The sequence below is a fragment of the Scyliorhinus torazame genome, chromosome 5 (genome assembly GCF_047496885.1).
Source record: "Scyliorhinus torazame isolate Kashiwa2021f chromosome 5, sScyTor2.1, whole genome shotgun sequence".
In the NCBI taxonomy this organism is placed as follows: Eukaryota; Metazoa; Chordata; class Chondrichthyes; order Carcharhiniformes; family Scyliorhinidae; genus Scyliorhinus; species Scyliorhinus torazame.
Genome location: NC_092711.1, coordinates 173,317,993 through 173,331,844, shown reverse-complemented (window position 1 = coordinate 173,331,844; position 13,852 = coordinate 173,317,993). Strand labels below are relative to the sequence as shown.

The following is a 13,852-nucleotide window of genomic DNA, read 5'->3' as shown; positions in this document are numbered from 1 at the left end:
GACCAGGTGGGCCGATTGGCCTGATTCTTTGATGTCCATTCTATGTCATTTCAACCAGTGGAACATTTCAGCCACTGAATGATCAATTTCATATTAAGGATTGTTTGGGTGTAATGCTGAAAGCAAACTTTTTTTGTAAAATAATTTCAGCTGAGTGTTTCTGAATGAATGAGGTGAGATCACAGGTAGCAGTTCTTAAAGAGACAGCAGTTCTTAAAGAGACAGCAATTCTGAAAGAGACACCGATCACCCAGAAAATCTGCAGCCCAAGTGATCCCACATCAATGATATCACACAGGTTGTTCAATCCAAATCTGTTTTTTTGACATAATCCAGAATATTAAACTCTAGTCCAGTTACAGGGGGCTGTAACTTCAGCAGAATGGAACTCCAAGTGGCAGAATGAATAAGGTTTGATCCTGAACAGCAGCAACAACAGTAAAATCCTTCTCCCTCTCAAATGTTTTTCCCCACACACTCCCTCCTCCTTGTTGATTTTAATACTGATTCATCCGAATATCCGCCTCCTGCTTTCCTCCCAATTCTCCTCCCTTGAAGGTGCTGACTCTCGGGTTCAGTTTCACTCTCACCCATTGCCCTCCCCAAATGTCACCCAGGAGTCTAAATCTTTACACCTGAAGTGAACAAATTGTTTTCTTTTTTTTTAAACAAACAATTTTATTGAGGTATTTTAGGCATATAGAAAAAGTGACATTGTACAGTACAAAAAAAAAGTCAAGACACAAATTACAATTTAAACATAGTGCAAACCTCGGCTCTGTTCACGCATGGACCTGCCTCAATATCCCCCTACTCTACTCTACTCTACCCTAGCCCCCCTCCTCCCACCCCCCCCCCCACCCCCCCCACTGCTGACGCTTATAAATGGCTGCCACCTGAGGGTGAACCCTAGTAGCGAACCTCTTAAGGCGAACTTGACTTTCTGTAGGCCAAGAAAGCTTGCCATGCCCGATAGCCATACCTCAGCCCTCGGGGGCTTTGAGTCCCTCCATGCTGACAGTATTCGTCGCCGGGCTACCAGGGAAGCAAAGGCCAGTACATCGGCCTCCCTTTCTTCCTGGATTCCCGGGTCCTCCGAAACCCCAAAGATTGCCACCTCCGGGCTCATTACCACCCCAGTTTTCAACACCCGGGACATGACCTCTGCGAATCCCTGCCAATACCCCCCAAGTTTAGGGCACGACCAGAACATGTGTACATGTTTAGCTGGACCTCCAGCTCATCTAGCACACTTGTCCTCCAGCTTGAAGAATTTACTCATCCGGGCCACCGTCATGTGGGCCCGGTGCACGACCTTAAACTGGATCAGGCTGAGCCTGGCGCATGTTGCGGTCGTGTTTACTCTGCTCAGGGCTCACACCGATACTCTTACCTCCCCTACATGCCACCTCCACTGGCGCCAGATCCGAAGAGCCGCCACCACTTTCGGGCTGGTGGAGTACCGTGCCGGCGAAAGTGGCAGAGGCATCGTGACCAGGGCTGCTAAGCTAGTGCCCCTGCACGAAGCAGCCTCCATCCACTCCCAAACCGACCCCGCACCCACCATCCATTTCCTTATCACCGCTGTGTTGGCTGCCCAGTAATAGTTGCTGAAGTTCGGCAACGCCAGCCCCTCTTCTCCTCTGTTCCTTTCAAGCATCGCCCTCTTCATCTGCGGGGACTTCCCAGCCCATACAAATCCCAGAATAAATTTATTCAGCCTCTTAAACCTCTTTAGGGCAGCACGGTAGCATTGTGGATAGCACAATTGCTTCACAGCTCCAGGGTCCCAGGTTCGATTCCGGCTTGGGTCACTGTCTGTGCGGAGTCTGCACATCCTCCCCGTGTGTGCATGGGTTTCCTCCGGGTGCTCCGGTTTCCTCCCACAGTCCAAAGATGTACAGGTTAGGTGGATTGGTCATGATAAATTGCCCTTCGTGTCCAAAATTGGCCTTCGTGTTGGGTAGGGTTCCTGGGTTATGGGGATAGGATGGAGGTGTTGACCTTGGGTAGGGTGCTCTTTCCAAGAGCCGGTGCAGACTCGATGGGCCGAATGGCCTCCTTCTGCACTGTAAATTCTATGATGATAAAGAAGGACCGCGGGATAAAGATGGGGAGGCACTGAAAAACAAACAAGAACCGCGGGAGAATCGTCATCTTAACAGTCTGCACCCTCCCCGCCAATGACAGCGGGAGCGCATCCCACCTCCGGACCTCCTCCCTCACTCGTTCCACCAGTCGGGACAGGTTGAGTTTGTGCAACCTGCCGCAGTCCCATGCCACCTGAATCCCCAAATATCGAAAACTCTCCCCCACTAGCTTGAACGGCAACCCCTTCAGCCTACTCTCCTGCCCCCTCGCCTGAATTACAAACAACTCACTCTTAGCCGTGTTCAGTTTGTATCTGGAGAATCGGCCAAATTCCCTCAGGGTTGCCATAATACCGTCTATCCCCACCATTGGGTCCGATACATATAACAGCAGATCATCCGCGTATAACGAGACTCAATGTTCCACTCCCCCCGGACCAGCCCTTTCCAGTCCCCAGAAGCTCAGCGCAATTGCCAGCAGCTCGATGGCCAGCGCAAACAGCAGTGGGGAGAGAGGGCAGTCCTGTCTTGTCCCACAGTGCAGTCTAAAGTAGTCCGATGTCATCCTGTTCGTCCTTACACTCGCCTTCGGGGCCTGATACAATAGCCTAACCCAGTCGATGAACACCCCGCCCCCCCCCCGAACCGTCCTTGTACCTCCCACAGATAATCCCACTCGACCCGGTCAAAAGTCTTTTCAGCATCCATGGCTACCACTATCTCTACCTCCCTACTCTCCGGGGGCATCATAATCACGTTGAGCAGCCTTCTTATGTTGGCCACCAGCTGCCTCCCCTTTACAAACCCGGTTTGGTCCTCCACAATTACATCCGGTACACGGTCCTCAACTCTGGTCGCCAAAATCATGGCCAGTAACTTGGCGTCTACATTAATCAAAGAGATCGGCCTGAATGACCCACAGGCCTCCTGGTCCTTATCCCGTTTCAGAATGAGCGAGATGGTGGCCTGCAACATGGTCGGGGGTAAACTCCCTCTGTCTCTTGCCTCATTGAAGACCCTGACCAGCACCGGCCCCACTATCCCGGCAAATTGTTTGTAAAACTCCACTGGATACCCGTCCGGCCCCGGGGCTTTACCCGACTGCATTACCTTCAGACTCCCCAACACCTCTTTCATCCTGACCAGGGCCCCCAGTCCGTCCACCAACACCCTCCCCACTCTTGGGAATGTCAGTCCATCCAAGAATCACCTCATCCCCCCGCCCCCCCCCCCCCCGCCCCCCCCCCCGGCCCCGGTCGGTTCCAAAGTGTACAGCTCCCTATAAAAGTCCCTAAAAACCTTGTTCAGCCCTGTTGGATCACCCACTAGATTACCTTCCACATCCACTACCCTCCCTATTTCCCTAGCCGCTTCCCTCTTCTTCAGCTGCTGCGCAAGCATTCTACTGGCCTTCTCCCCATGCTTATAAATCGTGCCTTTTACCTTTCTAAGCTGCTCTACAGCCTTGCCTGTAGTCAGCACCCCAAATTCGACCGGCAGCCTCTGTCGTTTCCTAGAAACTGTGGCCTTGGGGATTCCGGGTAACTCCTGTCTGTCTGTAGAATTTCCTTAATCAGTCGGTCCGTCTCTGCCCTACCTGTCCTGTCCCTGTACGCCCGGATTGAAACCAGCTCCCATCTCACCACTGCCTTCAGTTCCTCCCAGAGCACCGCTGCCGAGACTTCTCCAGTATTGTTCACCTGCAGGTAATTCTGCATGCATTTCCTCAGCCCCTCGCACACCGCCTCGTCCGCGATTAGTCCAACTTCCAGCCTCCATGGTGGGCGCTGAAAGCTGTCCTTACAAAACTGCAGGTCTACCCAGTGCGGAGCATGGTCCAATATGGCAATTGCCGAATATTCTGCCCCCACCATTCCGGCCAGCAGGTCCCTACTCACAACAAAGTAGTCAATTCGAGAATACACCTTGTGGATGTGGAAGTAGTACGAGAACTCCCTCGCCGTCGGCCGGCTAAATCTCCACGGATCTGCTCCCCCCATTTGCTCCATGAACCCTCTCAGTTCCTTTGCCATCGCTGGCAACCTGCCCGTTCTTGAGCATGACCGGTCCAGGCTCGGGTCCAGGACTGTATTAAAGTCTCCACCCATGATCAGCTTACGCGAGTCCAAGTCGGGGATCATCCCGAGCATCCTCCTAATAAAATCCACATCGTCCCAATTAGGGGCACACACACTGACCAGGACTACTCTCACCCCTTCGAGCTTACCCCTCACCATAACGAACCTGCCACCCCCATCCACAACTGTGCCCTCCGCCTCAAATTGTACCCTTTTATTAATCAGGATCGCAACCCCCTCGTCTTAGAATCAAGCCCCGAATGAAAGACCTGACTGACCCAGCCCTTCCTTAACCTAACCTGCCACTTTCAGGTGCGTCTCCTGCAACAAGACTATGTCCGCCTTCAGAACCCGCAGGTGCGCAAACACACGCGCCCTCTTCACCGGCCCGTTTAACCCTCTAACGTTCCAGGTGATCAGCCTGGTTGGGGGGGCACTGCATTCCCCCCCCCCCCTTTGCCGATCAGCCATCCCCTTTCCTTGGCCAGCTCCCCAGACATGTGTCGCGCTTTCTCTGGCCCGCCTCCTGGCCGGCTCCACCCATGACCTCCTCTCGGTTACCATGCCCAGTTCTTATCCCCGTCAGCAGAACAACTCCCCCCCCACCCCCCCCCCCCCCCCCCAGCAACACCATCCTATCACCTAACCTTTGCCCTAATCGAACTATATGGACACCCCCCACCTCGGCTCCCGTTGACCAGCTGCACTCAGCTAGCCTGGGGCTCCCAGCCTCGGCTCCAGCCCGTCTCCCACCGATTGTTCCCAGTCACCCCTCCCCCTCCACATCACTTCCCCAGATCAGCCCGACTGAAGCAAACGCTCTATACAAGTCATAAACAACCCCCGCAATAGCACAATTCAAGTTAAACAAGAAAAAAAGAGATAAGAAATAACAGGTACTCTCATACAGACACAGAAAACAAAATTGCACAAAGTTCCCCTGAAGCATCCATTTTAACCCAACCCTTGAAAACTGTTTTCTTTAATTCCCCTCCAGCCAGACTCCAACTAAGCAAAGAGCCCAAACAGGAAACATTGAGGTAAACCACGCAAAAAATCACAACAAAAAAAAAGATACATCCCAAAACAGGAGAGACACCACATATACTTAAAAGCTCTAACATGAGTCCAAACGCCCTCAGCTCAGGGCCAGCCCTTGCTTCTTAACGAAGTCAAGCGCGGGAACACCTTGTTCCCCAGCAACTTCTGAAACATACCCTCTACATATGCGGCAGCGTCTAGCCCCTCTGGCCCCTCCGGGAGGCCCACGATTCTCACGTTCTGCCGGCGAGATCTGTTGTCCAGGTCCTCCAGCCTTTCCAGAAGCACTTTTTGCTGGTCCCTCAGCCTCTGAATTTCCACATCCGCCACCGTTTGAAAGTCAGCCTGCTCCTCCACTGACTTCTCCAACTGCTGGAGCTTCTCAGCCTGATCATCCAGCCTTTTTCCCATCCGATCAATCGACTTCTGAAGTGGCTCCAAGTTGTCACGCTTCAGAGCCAAAAAGCCCTCCTGCATAGTCTGCAGCAGCTGCTCCATTGTGGGCTGGGCTGTCGGCTCCTTGCTCTGAACACCAGCCATGCTAGTCTCTCTCACAGCCTCCACTGTGCCCTTACTCGACCACTTCTTCTGCTGTTTACGGTCCCTCCGGCTTCTTAAGTCCATACAATTCTGTATGGGTCCAGTGCCTGAGTACTATTGCTTTCCAGTTCCGCGCTCAAAAGCGCAAAAAAGTCAGGAGAAAAGGTCCAAACATCCGACCGAAACGGGAGCCACCAAATGTGCGACCTACTCCCTCATAGCCGTCACCGGAGGTCCGTATTCTTTTGTATTAATGGGATAGTCAAAGTATCTTCCACCATAAAGACTGATGCAAAAAAATCTGTTTAACACCTCTGCCACTTCCTTGTTCCCCATAACTGACACAGTGGCATGGAGGCACATGGTGGTTAGCACTGTTGCTTCACAGCTCCAGGGACCCAGGTTCAATTCTCGGCTTGGGTCACTGTCTGTACGGAGTCTCCATGTTCTCCCCAAAACTGCGTGGGTTTCCTCCGGGTGCTCCGGTTTCCTCCCACAAGTCCCAAAAGATGTGCTTGTTAGGTGAATTGGACATTCTGAATTCTCCCTCTGTGTACCCGAAAAGGTGCCGGAGTGAGGCGACTGGCGGATTTTCACAGTAACTTCATTGTCGTGTTAATGTCAGCCTATTTGTAACAATAATAAAGATTATAATAATAAAGAATATTATTACTATCTCCTCAGATCTATTTTCTGAGGGGCCTCTGTGGAGTTGAGGTTTCAATCAGATCAGCCGGGAACGTATTGAATGGTGGAGCAGGCTCGAGGGGCCGAGTGGCCTACTCCTGCTCGTAATTCGTATGTTATCACATCCTTTACAATAGAATGTAGCATTTTACCCTCCTACTGATGTCAGGCTAATGGGTCTGTGGTTCCCCGTTTTCTCTCTCTCCTTAAATAGTGGGGTTACATTTACCACCTTCCAATCTGCAGGAACCATTCCAGAATCTATAGAATTGTGAAAGATGATCACCAATGTATCCACTATCTCTACAGCCGCCTCTTTCAACACTCTGGGATGTGGAGCATCAGCTTTTGGGGATTTATTAACTTTCACTCCCATTATTTACTCCAGTACTACTTTTTCACTAATACTAATCTCTTGCAGTTCCTCGTGCTCACAGGTCCCTTGGTGCTCTCGTGTTTTTGGGACGATTTCTGTATCTTCCTCTGTGAAGACAGACACACATTGTTTAGTTTCTCTGCCATTTCCTTATTCCCCATTATAAACTCTCCTGTCTCTGCCTGGAATGGACCCACATTGGTCTTTGCTAATCTTTTCCTTTTCACATTCCTATAGGAGCTTTTCCAGTTCTCCCCAGTTTGCTCTCATATTCTATTTTCTCTTTATCAGTTTCTTGGTCCTCCTTTGCTGAATTCTAAAACAAGTTCCCAATCCTCAGGCTCACTACTATTTTGGCCACTTTATGAGTCTCCTCCATTTATCTAATGGAATCTTTAACTTTTCTTGTTAGCCACAGTAACTTCATTTTTGCTTCTGAAAGGAATCTATATTTTATGTAAATAAAATGCGAGTGGTTGCCTGTCTATTGTCTATCGTCATACAAAGAACAAAGAACAAAGGACAGTGCAGCAGAGGAACAGGCCCTTCGGCCCACCAAGCCTACTCGGATCATGATGTCTGTCTAAACTAAAACCTTCTGTGCTTCCAGGGTCTGTATCCGTCTATTCCCATCCGATTCATGTATTCGTCAAGGTGCCTCTTAAACGTCACTATCGTACCTGCTTCCACCACCTCCTCCGGCAGCGAGTTCCAGGCACTCACCACCCTGTGTAAAAAAATGTCCTCGCACATCTCCTCTAAACTTTGCCCCTCGCACCTTAAACCTGTCACCTGGTAATTGACTTTTCCAACCTGGGTAAAAGCTTCTGACTATCCACTCTGTCCATGCCACTCAATTTTGTAAACTTTTATCAGGTCATCCGTCAACCTCCGTCGCTGGAGTGAAAACAATCCGAGTTTATCCAACCTCTCCTCATAGCTAATACCCTCCAGGCCAGGCAACATCCTGGTAAACCTCCTCTGTACGCTCTCCAAAGCCTCCACATCCTTTTGGTAATGTGGTGACCAGAATTGTCGGCAATATTCCACGTGTGGCCTAACTAAGGTTCTGTACAGCTGCAGCATGACTTGCCAATTTTTATACTCAATGCCCCGACCAATGAAGACAAGCATGCCGTCTGCCTTCTTAGCTCCTTATCCACCCGCGTTGCCACTTTCAGTGATATATTTATTGTAATTTCCCAATCTACCACAGACAACTTGCCCCTCATACCATGACAGTTTCCTTCAGCGAGAAACACCCGGATAAACTAGACAAAAGAACCCTGTAACCACCATAGCCCATCTTCATGGCAACATGGCTGCTTTGGGAACTAAATATCTTCCAACGTGCAAACACCTTTTCATTCTGTGCCCCTCGTCAAACTTGGAACCAGGTAATCGCAACGAGGCTCAAAAATGGTCAGCCCACCGGAGGCAGAGGTGTTAGATCGGCCAGTCCAGCAGAAAGAAACCCTCCAATCATCACCATTCACCAGATGTCAGAAAGAACAGAATGCAGTCCTGGATGTCAGTGAGAGCAGAAACAATAACAACAGAGCCAACATCTGTAATTTATTGTGAACTTGATGGAATCACAACAGGTGTGATGAATCACAAAACCCCTCCCCACATTGACAGCAGATGAATGGTCTCTCCCCAGAATTAACTCGCTGGTGTCTCCGTAGTTGGGACGGTTCATTGAATGTCGCCCCTGCTCAGAGTAGGTGAATTGCCTCTCCCAGGTGTGAGCTTGCTCGTGTTCCTACAGGGTGTATGGATATCTGAATCCCTTCTCTCACTAAGAGCAGGTTAACGCCTTCCCCCCGTGTGAACTCGCTGGTGTGTCTGCAGGTGGGATAACCGAGCGAATCCCTTTCCACACTGAGAGCAAGTAAAGTGCCTCTCCCCAGTGTGAATTCGCTGGTGTGTCCGCAGGTTCGATGAAGTAGTGAATCCCTTCTCACACTGAGAGCAAATGAATGGCTTCTCCCCAGTGTGAACTCGCTGATGTATCCGCAGGACGGATGATTGAGTGAATCCCTTCTCACACTGAGAGCAGGTGAACGGCTTCTCCCCGGTGTGAACTCGCTGGTGTATCTGCAGATTAGATGAAGTCGTGAATCCCTTCTCACACTGAGAGCAGGTGAATGGCCTATCCCCAGTGTGAAGTTGCTGGTGTGTCCACAGGCTCAGTAAAGTACTGAATCCCTTCTTACACTGTGAGCAGATGAACGGCCTCTCCTCAATGTGAACTTGCTGGTGTGTCCGCAGGTTCGATGAAGTAGCGAATCCCTTCTCACACTGAGAGCAGGTGAACAGCTTCTCCCCAGTGTGAAGTCGCTGATGTATCCGCAGGTTGGAAAACTGAGTGAATCCCTTCCCACACTGAGAGCAAATGAATGGCTTCACCCCAGTGTGAATTTGCTGGTGTGTCTGCAGGCTGGATAACACAGTGAATCCCTTCTCACACTGAGAGCAGGTGAATGGCCTCTCCACAGTGTGAACACACTGGTGTCTCTGGAGTTGGGGTAACACAGCGAATCCCTTCTTACACTGAGAGCAGGTGAATGGCTTCTCCCCAGTGTGAACTCGCTGATGTATCTGCAGGCTGGATAACCGAGTGAATCCCTTCCCACACTGAGAGCAGGTGAACGGCCTCTCCCCAGTGTGAACTCGCTGATGTCTCTGCAGATAGGATAACTTACAGAATCCCTTCTCACACTGAGAGCAGGTGAATGACCTCTCTCCAGTGTGAACTCGCCGGTGTGACTGCAGGGCGGATAACTGAGCGAATCCCTCCTCACACTGAGAGCAGGTGAACGGCTTCTCCCCAGTGTGGACTCGCTGGTGTTTCTGCAGGTCGGATAAAGTAGTGAATCCCTTCTCACAATGAGAGCAGGTGAACGGCCTCTCCGCAGCGTGAACTCACTGGTGTCTCTGCAGGGTGCATAACACAGTGAATCCCTTCCCACACACAGAGCAGGTAAATGGCCTCTCCCCAGTGTGAATGCGACGATGAATGTCCAGCTGAGATGGAGCCATAAATCCCTTCCCACAGTCCCTACATTTCCACCGTTTCTCCATGTTTTGGGTCTCTTCGTGTCTCCCCAGGTTTGACGATCAGTTGAAGCCTGTAAAAGAAAAATGGGAAAATATGTCATTTGAAACATGGAAGTCTGGCAATACCTGGATAAGGTACATGAGAGAATGTAGGGAAAAATTCCATGAAGGGTTAACAGCTGCTGCAAAAGAAAGTTTTGAAATGCAGATAGCCTTTATCAAACAGGCGTTAAGAAAACAGCTTGTGACTATTCAAGCTGCAAAACTGATGTATGTCTTTTAAGTCACAGCAGATTGAACTTTTAGTTATATGGAAAAAAGCAATATTTCGCACCTTCTTTGAAGTTAATTATTTTAGTAAGCAGCAAAAAAAGAATTGCTAGGATTTTCAGTTGAATTGGGTGACAAATGTTTAGGTGTGAAATTCTGCTGACGCCAGGTGAATATGGGAAGCTGGACCCAACGTGTCCACGGGAACACAGGTTAGCCCCAAATTGGAGTCAGAGTTCTGAGCTGGGGGCAAAAAGCACCTTTAGAAATGACAGAAACTAGATGTAACACCCCTCTGGGATCAAAGTACTTTTGAACATCACAAAGGAAACAATGGAATCAGAGTTCGATGAGCTGAAGTCATGCTGAATATGAATACATAGTCATGTTAGAAATAATTCAGATTAAAGGTACCTTGTTCAATCACGAGTAAAATAAAGTTACTTTATGATAATGTCATATCAACTTAATAACTGCTGGAAGAGAATATAAACCCTAAAAAAGGGGATAGCCAGCAGAGCCAGCTCTCATAGCTCGGTCATGGAAAGAATAGAACATAGCAACCGAGCAGAACAGCGAATCCATCTGAGGAAGACCAACAGCTAAAGAAGAGAGAATCAGCTCTCATAGCTCGGCCATGGGAAGGATAGAGCATAGCAACCGAGCGGAACAGCTAATCCATCTGAGGAAGATCAAAAGCTAAAGAAGAGAGATTGTCAAGGTGGACCTGAAGGTCTTTTCAACCAACCAGGAGAATCCAGAAGCAAGATCTTTTTACTTTTCTGTAAATACAGTGATTGCATCTTTTAAAAGAAAAAATATATAAAATAACTGAAACGTGTTAACCTGAAACAGTGGTTATTACAAAGTCTACTTTACTTACTTAGCAACGCGGGATCCAGGATCGATGCTACAAAGTGGTAAGTAGATAAAATTCTCCAATGAAGATATGGGTTATACCGGGGGATAACTTGAAAATACAGTTTGACCTGAATAGCACCCACCTAAGTCTGCATAGGAGTCAGGGAGTGAGAATCCCTGTTCACCATTTAGAATGTCTTATTGTCCCTTTTTGGTATAGGGGGAATTCTAAGAATAGTGGTGAGTCTTTTACTTCAAGCCTCGTCCACACAGAACATGTGTACGGTCTCTCCCCGCTGTGAATGGTGTGATGTTTTTTCTGGCTGTGTAACTGGTTAAAGCTCTTTCCAGTCAGTGCCCTGAAACACTCTCACTCGGGTGTGTGTGTCTCGGTGCTTTTCCAGTCACACTGATGTTTAAAATAATTTGAAGCCGACAGAACAGACAAATATTTCTCCTTCTAGATTTAAACTCCGGTGAAACTCAGTTCCAACGAATTGAAAGACTCAGTCAGATTGAGACGTAAAGTTTGAGAGTTCTGTCTGTAATTCCTCCTCTTCTAATATCCTGCAAAACAATTTACAAAAGACATCATTGTCAGTACAGAATAGAAATTCAGAACAGACAATTCTAGTTCCTAGAGAACATTCTTTCCTCTCTCATTCCCCAAAAGCTGTAAATCTCCATCCCACACACTCTCCCTCCATTCTCACTCTAATATTCTAACATTATCTAATATTCACCCTCCCAATTCTCCTGAAGGTGCTGGTTCAGGCTGATTGACAGATCCATGCTCACTGCTTCCTGTCCTGGTCACAGAGATCATAACTAATCGGACCTGTAGTCACCCATTCGGCCCATCGAGCCTGCTTGTCTATTTTGTTGGATCATTGGCCGATCTATGTCAGCAAATTTATCCGTGTTACTGACCAGAGGCTGAATGTGCTGACTCAATATCTGTGACCTTATGAGGCCAAGCTGTAAAACACCAAAGAAAGGATCGACGATCCCAAGGAGAGATTCCTGAATGTTGAGCAAGATGCCTCCTCGGGGGAGGCAAGATTTAAATCCTTGGAGAACCGGCTGAGTGGAGTGGGGGAGGTCATAGATCATAGAATTTACAGTGCAGAACGAGGCCATTCGGCCCATCAAGTCTGCACCGGCTCTTGGAAAGAGCACCCTATCCAAGCCCACACCTCCACCCTAGCCCCATAACCCAGTAACCCCATCCGACACAAAGGGCAATTTTGGACACTAAAGGCAATTTAGCATGGCCAATCCACCTAACCTGCGCATCTTTGGACTGTGGGAGGAAACCGGAGCACCCGGAGGAAACCCACGCACACAAGGGGAGAACGTGCAGACTCCGCACAGACAGTGACTCAAGCCGGGAATCGAACTTGGGATCCTGGAGCTGTGAAGCAATTGTGCTAACCACTATGCTACCGTGCTTCCCCTGGAGGTCTTGGAGAACCGAGGGTCAGAGAAAAAACATCCGAGTCGTTGGCCTGCCAGAAGGTGTGGAGGGTAAGGTTCCGATTAGGTTCTTCGAGGACCGGCTGCCACATTTTCTCAAGCTGGATGTGAAGCCTGGGTGTTTCAAATTAGAAAGGGCATTGGATCCTGTCTTTGAGACCGAGGGATAGTTTTCATCCCAGGCCTGTAAACCTTCACTTCCACAGCTTGAAAGATCGGCAGAAGGTCCTGAAGACGGGTAAGGTGAGGTGGGACCCGGCTCCATGAGGGAGTGAGGATTTCCTTCTTCCAGGACTTTTCGGCAGCCACACAAACGAAGCATCGAGGCTTCGATGAAGTTTGAAGGGAACGCAAGGCTGCGGGAGTGAATTATGTCGCTTTATCCTGAGACCCTGAAAATTGAGTCTGACAACTCGGGTCAAGTCTTTTGATAATCCGACTACTGCCTTGGCCTTCATTAAATCCATGAAGGGCAAGGATTTGGAGGGATGGTTTGCAGCTCGGACTAACTCAGGCTCTAATCCGGACTCTTTCCCTATCATGGTGTTGTTGTCTGAATTTGTTATCTTTTATCCTGTTGAAGGGAGTTGTTATTCTGTGAGGGCCAATTGAATGTCTTCTTCTCCTCCCTCGAGTGTTACAGGGACTCATATTATCTTATCTCAGTTATGGTAGATGTATCCCGAGGGTAACGATAGTCTGGCAGTGGGGTTAACCCTCCAGGTCCTCAGTCATATTGAGGAAAGTCCCCTTGGATCTATTGTGGTCGTGATTCTTTTGTATTTTTGTTATTATGGGAGGGTTGATAGGTTGTTGACTTTATCCTACTCTGGTACAGACGGGGCTTTTATCCGTGAAAGGAGCAGTTTGGGGATACTTTGGTTCCTCTGGTGTAAAGTGAGTTGGACGAGGGGGTAATGGCATATGCCTGATTGTGGTATGAAGATCTGTTCCTGTTCTCTCTGTCGCCTAACTAATGGCGACAGTTAATCTTCAAATTTTCTCAGGGAAAGTACGGGGGGCATCCATCACCCTATCAGAAGGAAAAAGATCCTCTCCTTTCGTAAGGAGAAAGTCGACATGAATGAATGAAAATCGCTTATTGTCACAAGTAGGCTTCAAATGAAGTTACTGTGAAAAGCCCCTAGTCGCCACATTCCGGCGCCTGTTCGGGGAGCATAGCTTTATTGCAGGAAACTCATCTCGCTTAAACTCATTTGGTGCGGCAATGTGGCACAGTGGTGAGCGCAGGTGCCTTACAGCGCCAGGGACACAAGTTCAATTCAGGCCTCGAGTGACTGCATGGGTGGAGTTTGCACCTTCTCCTCGTGTCTAGGTGGGTTTTCTCTGGGTTCTCCGGTTTCCTCACA

The 13,852-nt window shown here is 49.1% G+C and overlaps 1 protein-coding gene across 1 annotated transcript in view; it reads right to left on the bottom strand.

Annotated features, from left to right (window-relative positions):
- LOC140418048 (uncharacterized) overlaps positions 1-9,740 on the bottom strand; it is a gene marked incomplete at its 5' end in the record, with an annotated part of 74,643 nt that extends 64,903 nt beyond the window's left edge. The window contains one exon of the mRNA XM_072501475.1: positions 8,634-9,740. Coding sequence (XP_072357576.1) covers positions 8,634-9,740 — 1,107 coding nt within the window. The remainder of the gene's footprint in view (positions 1-8,633) is intronic.
- Between the last annotated feature and the right edge of the window lie 4,112 nt (positions 9,741-13,852).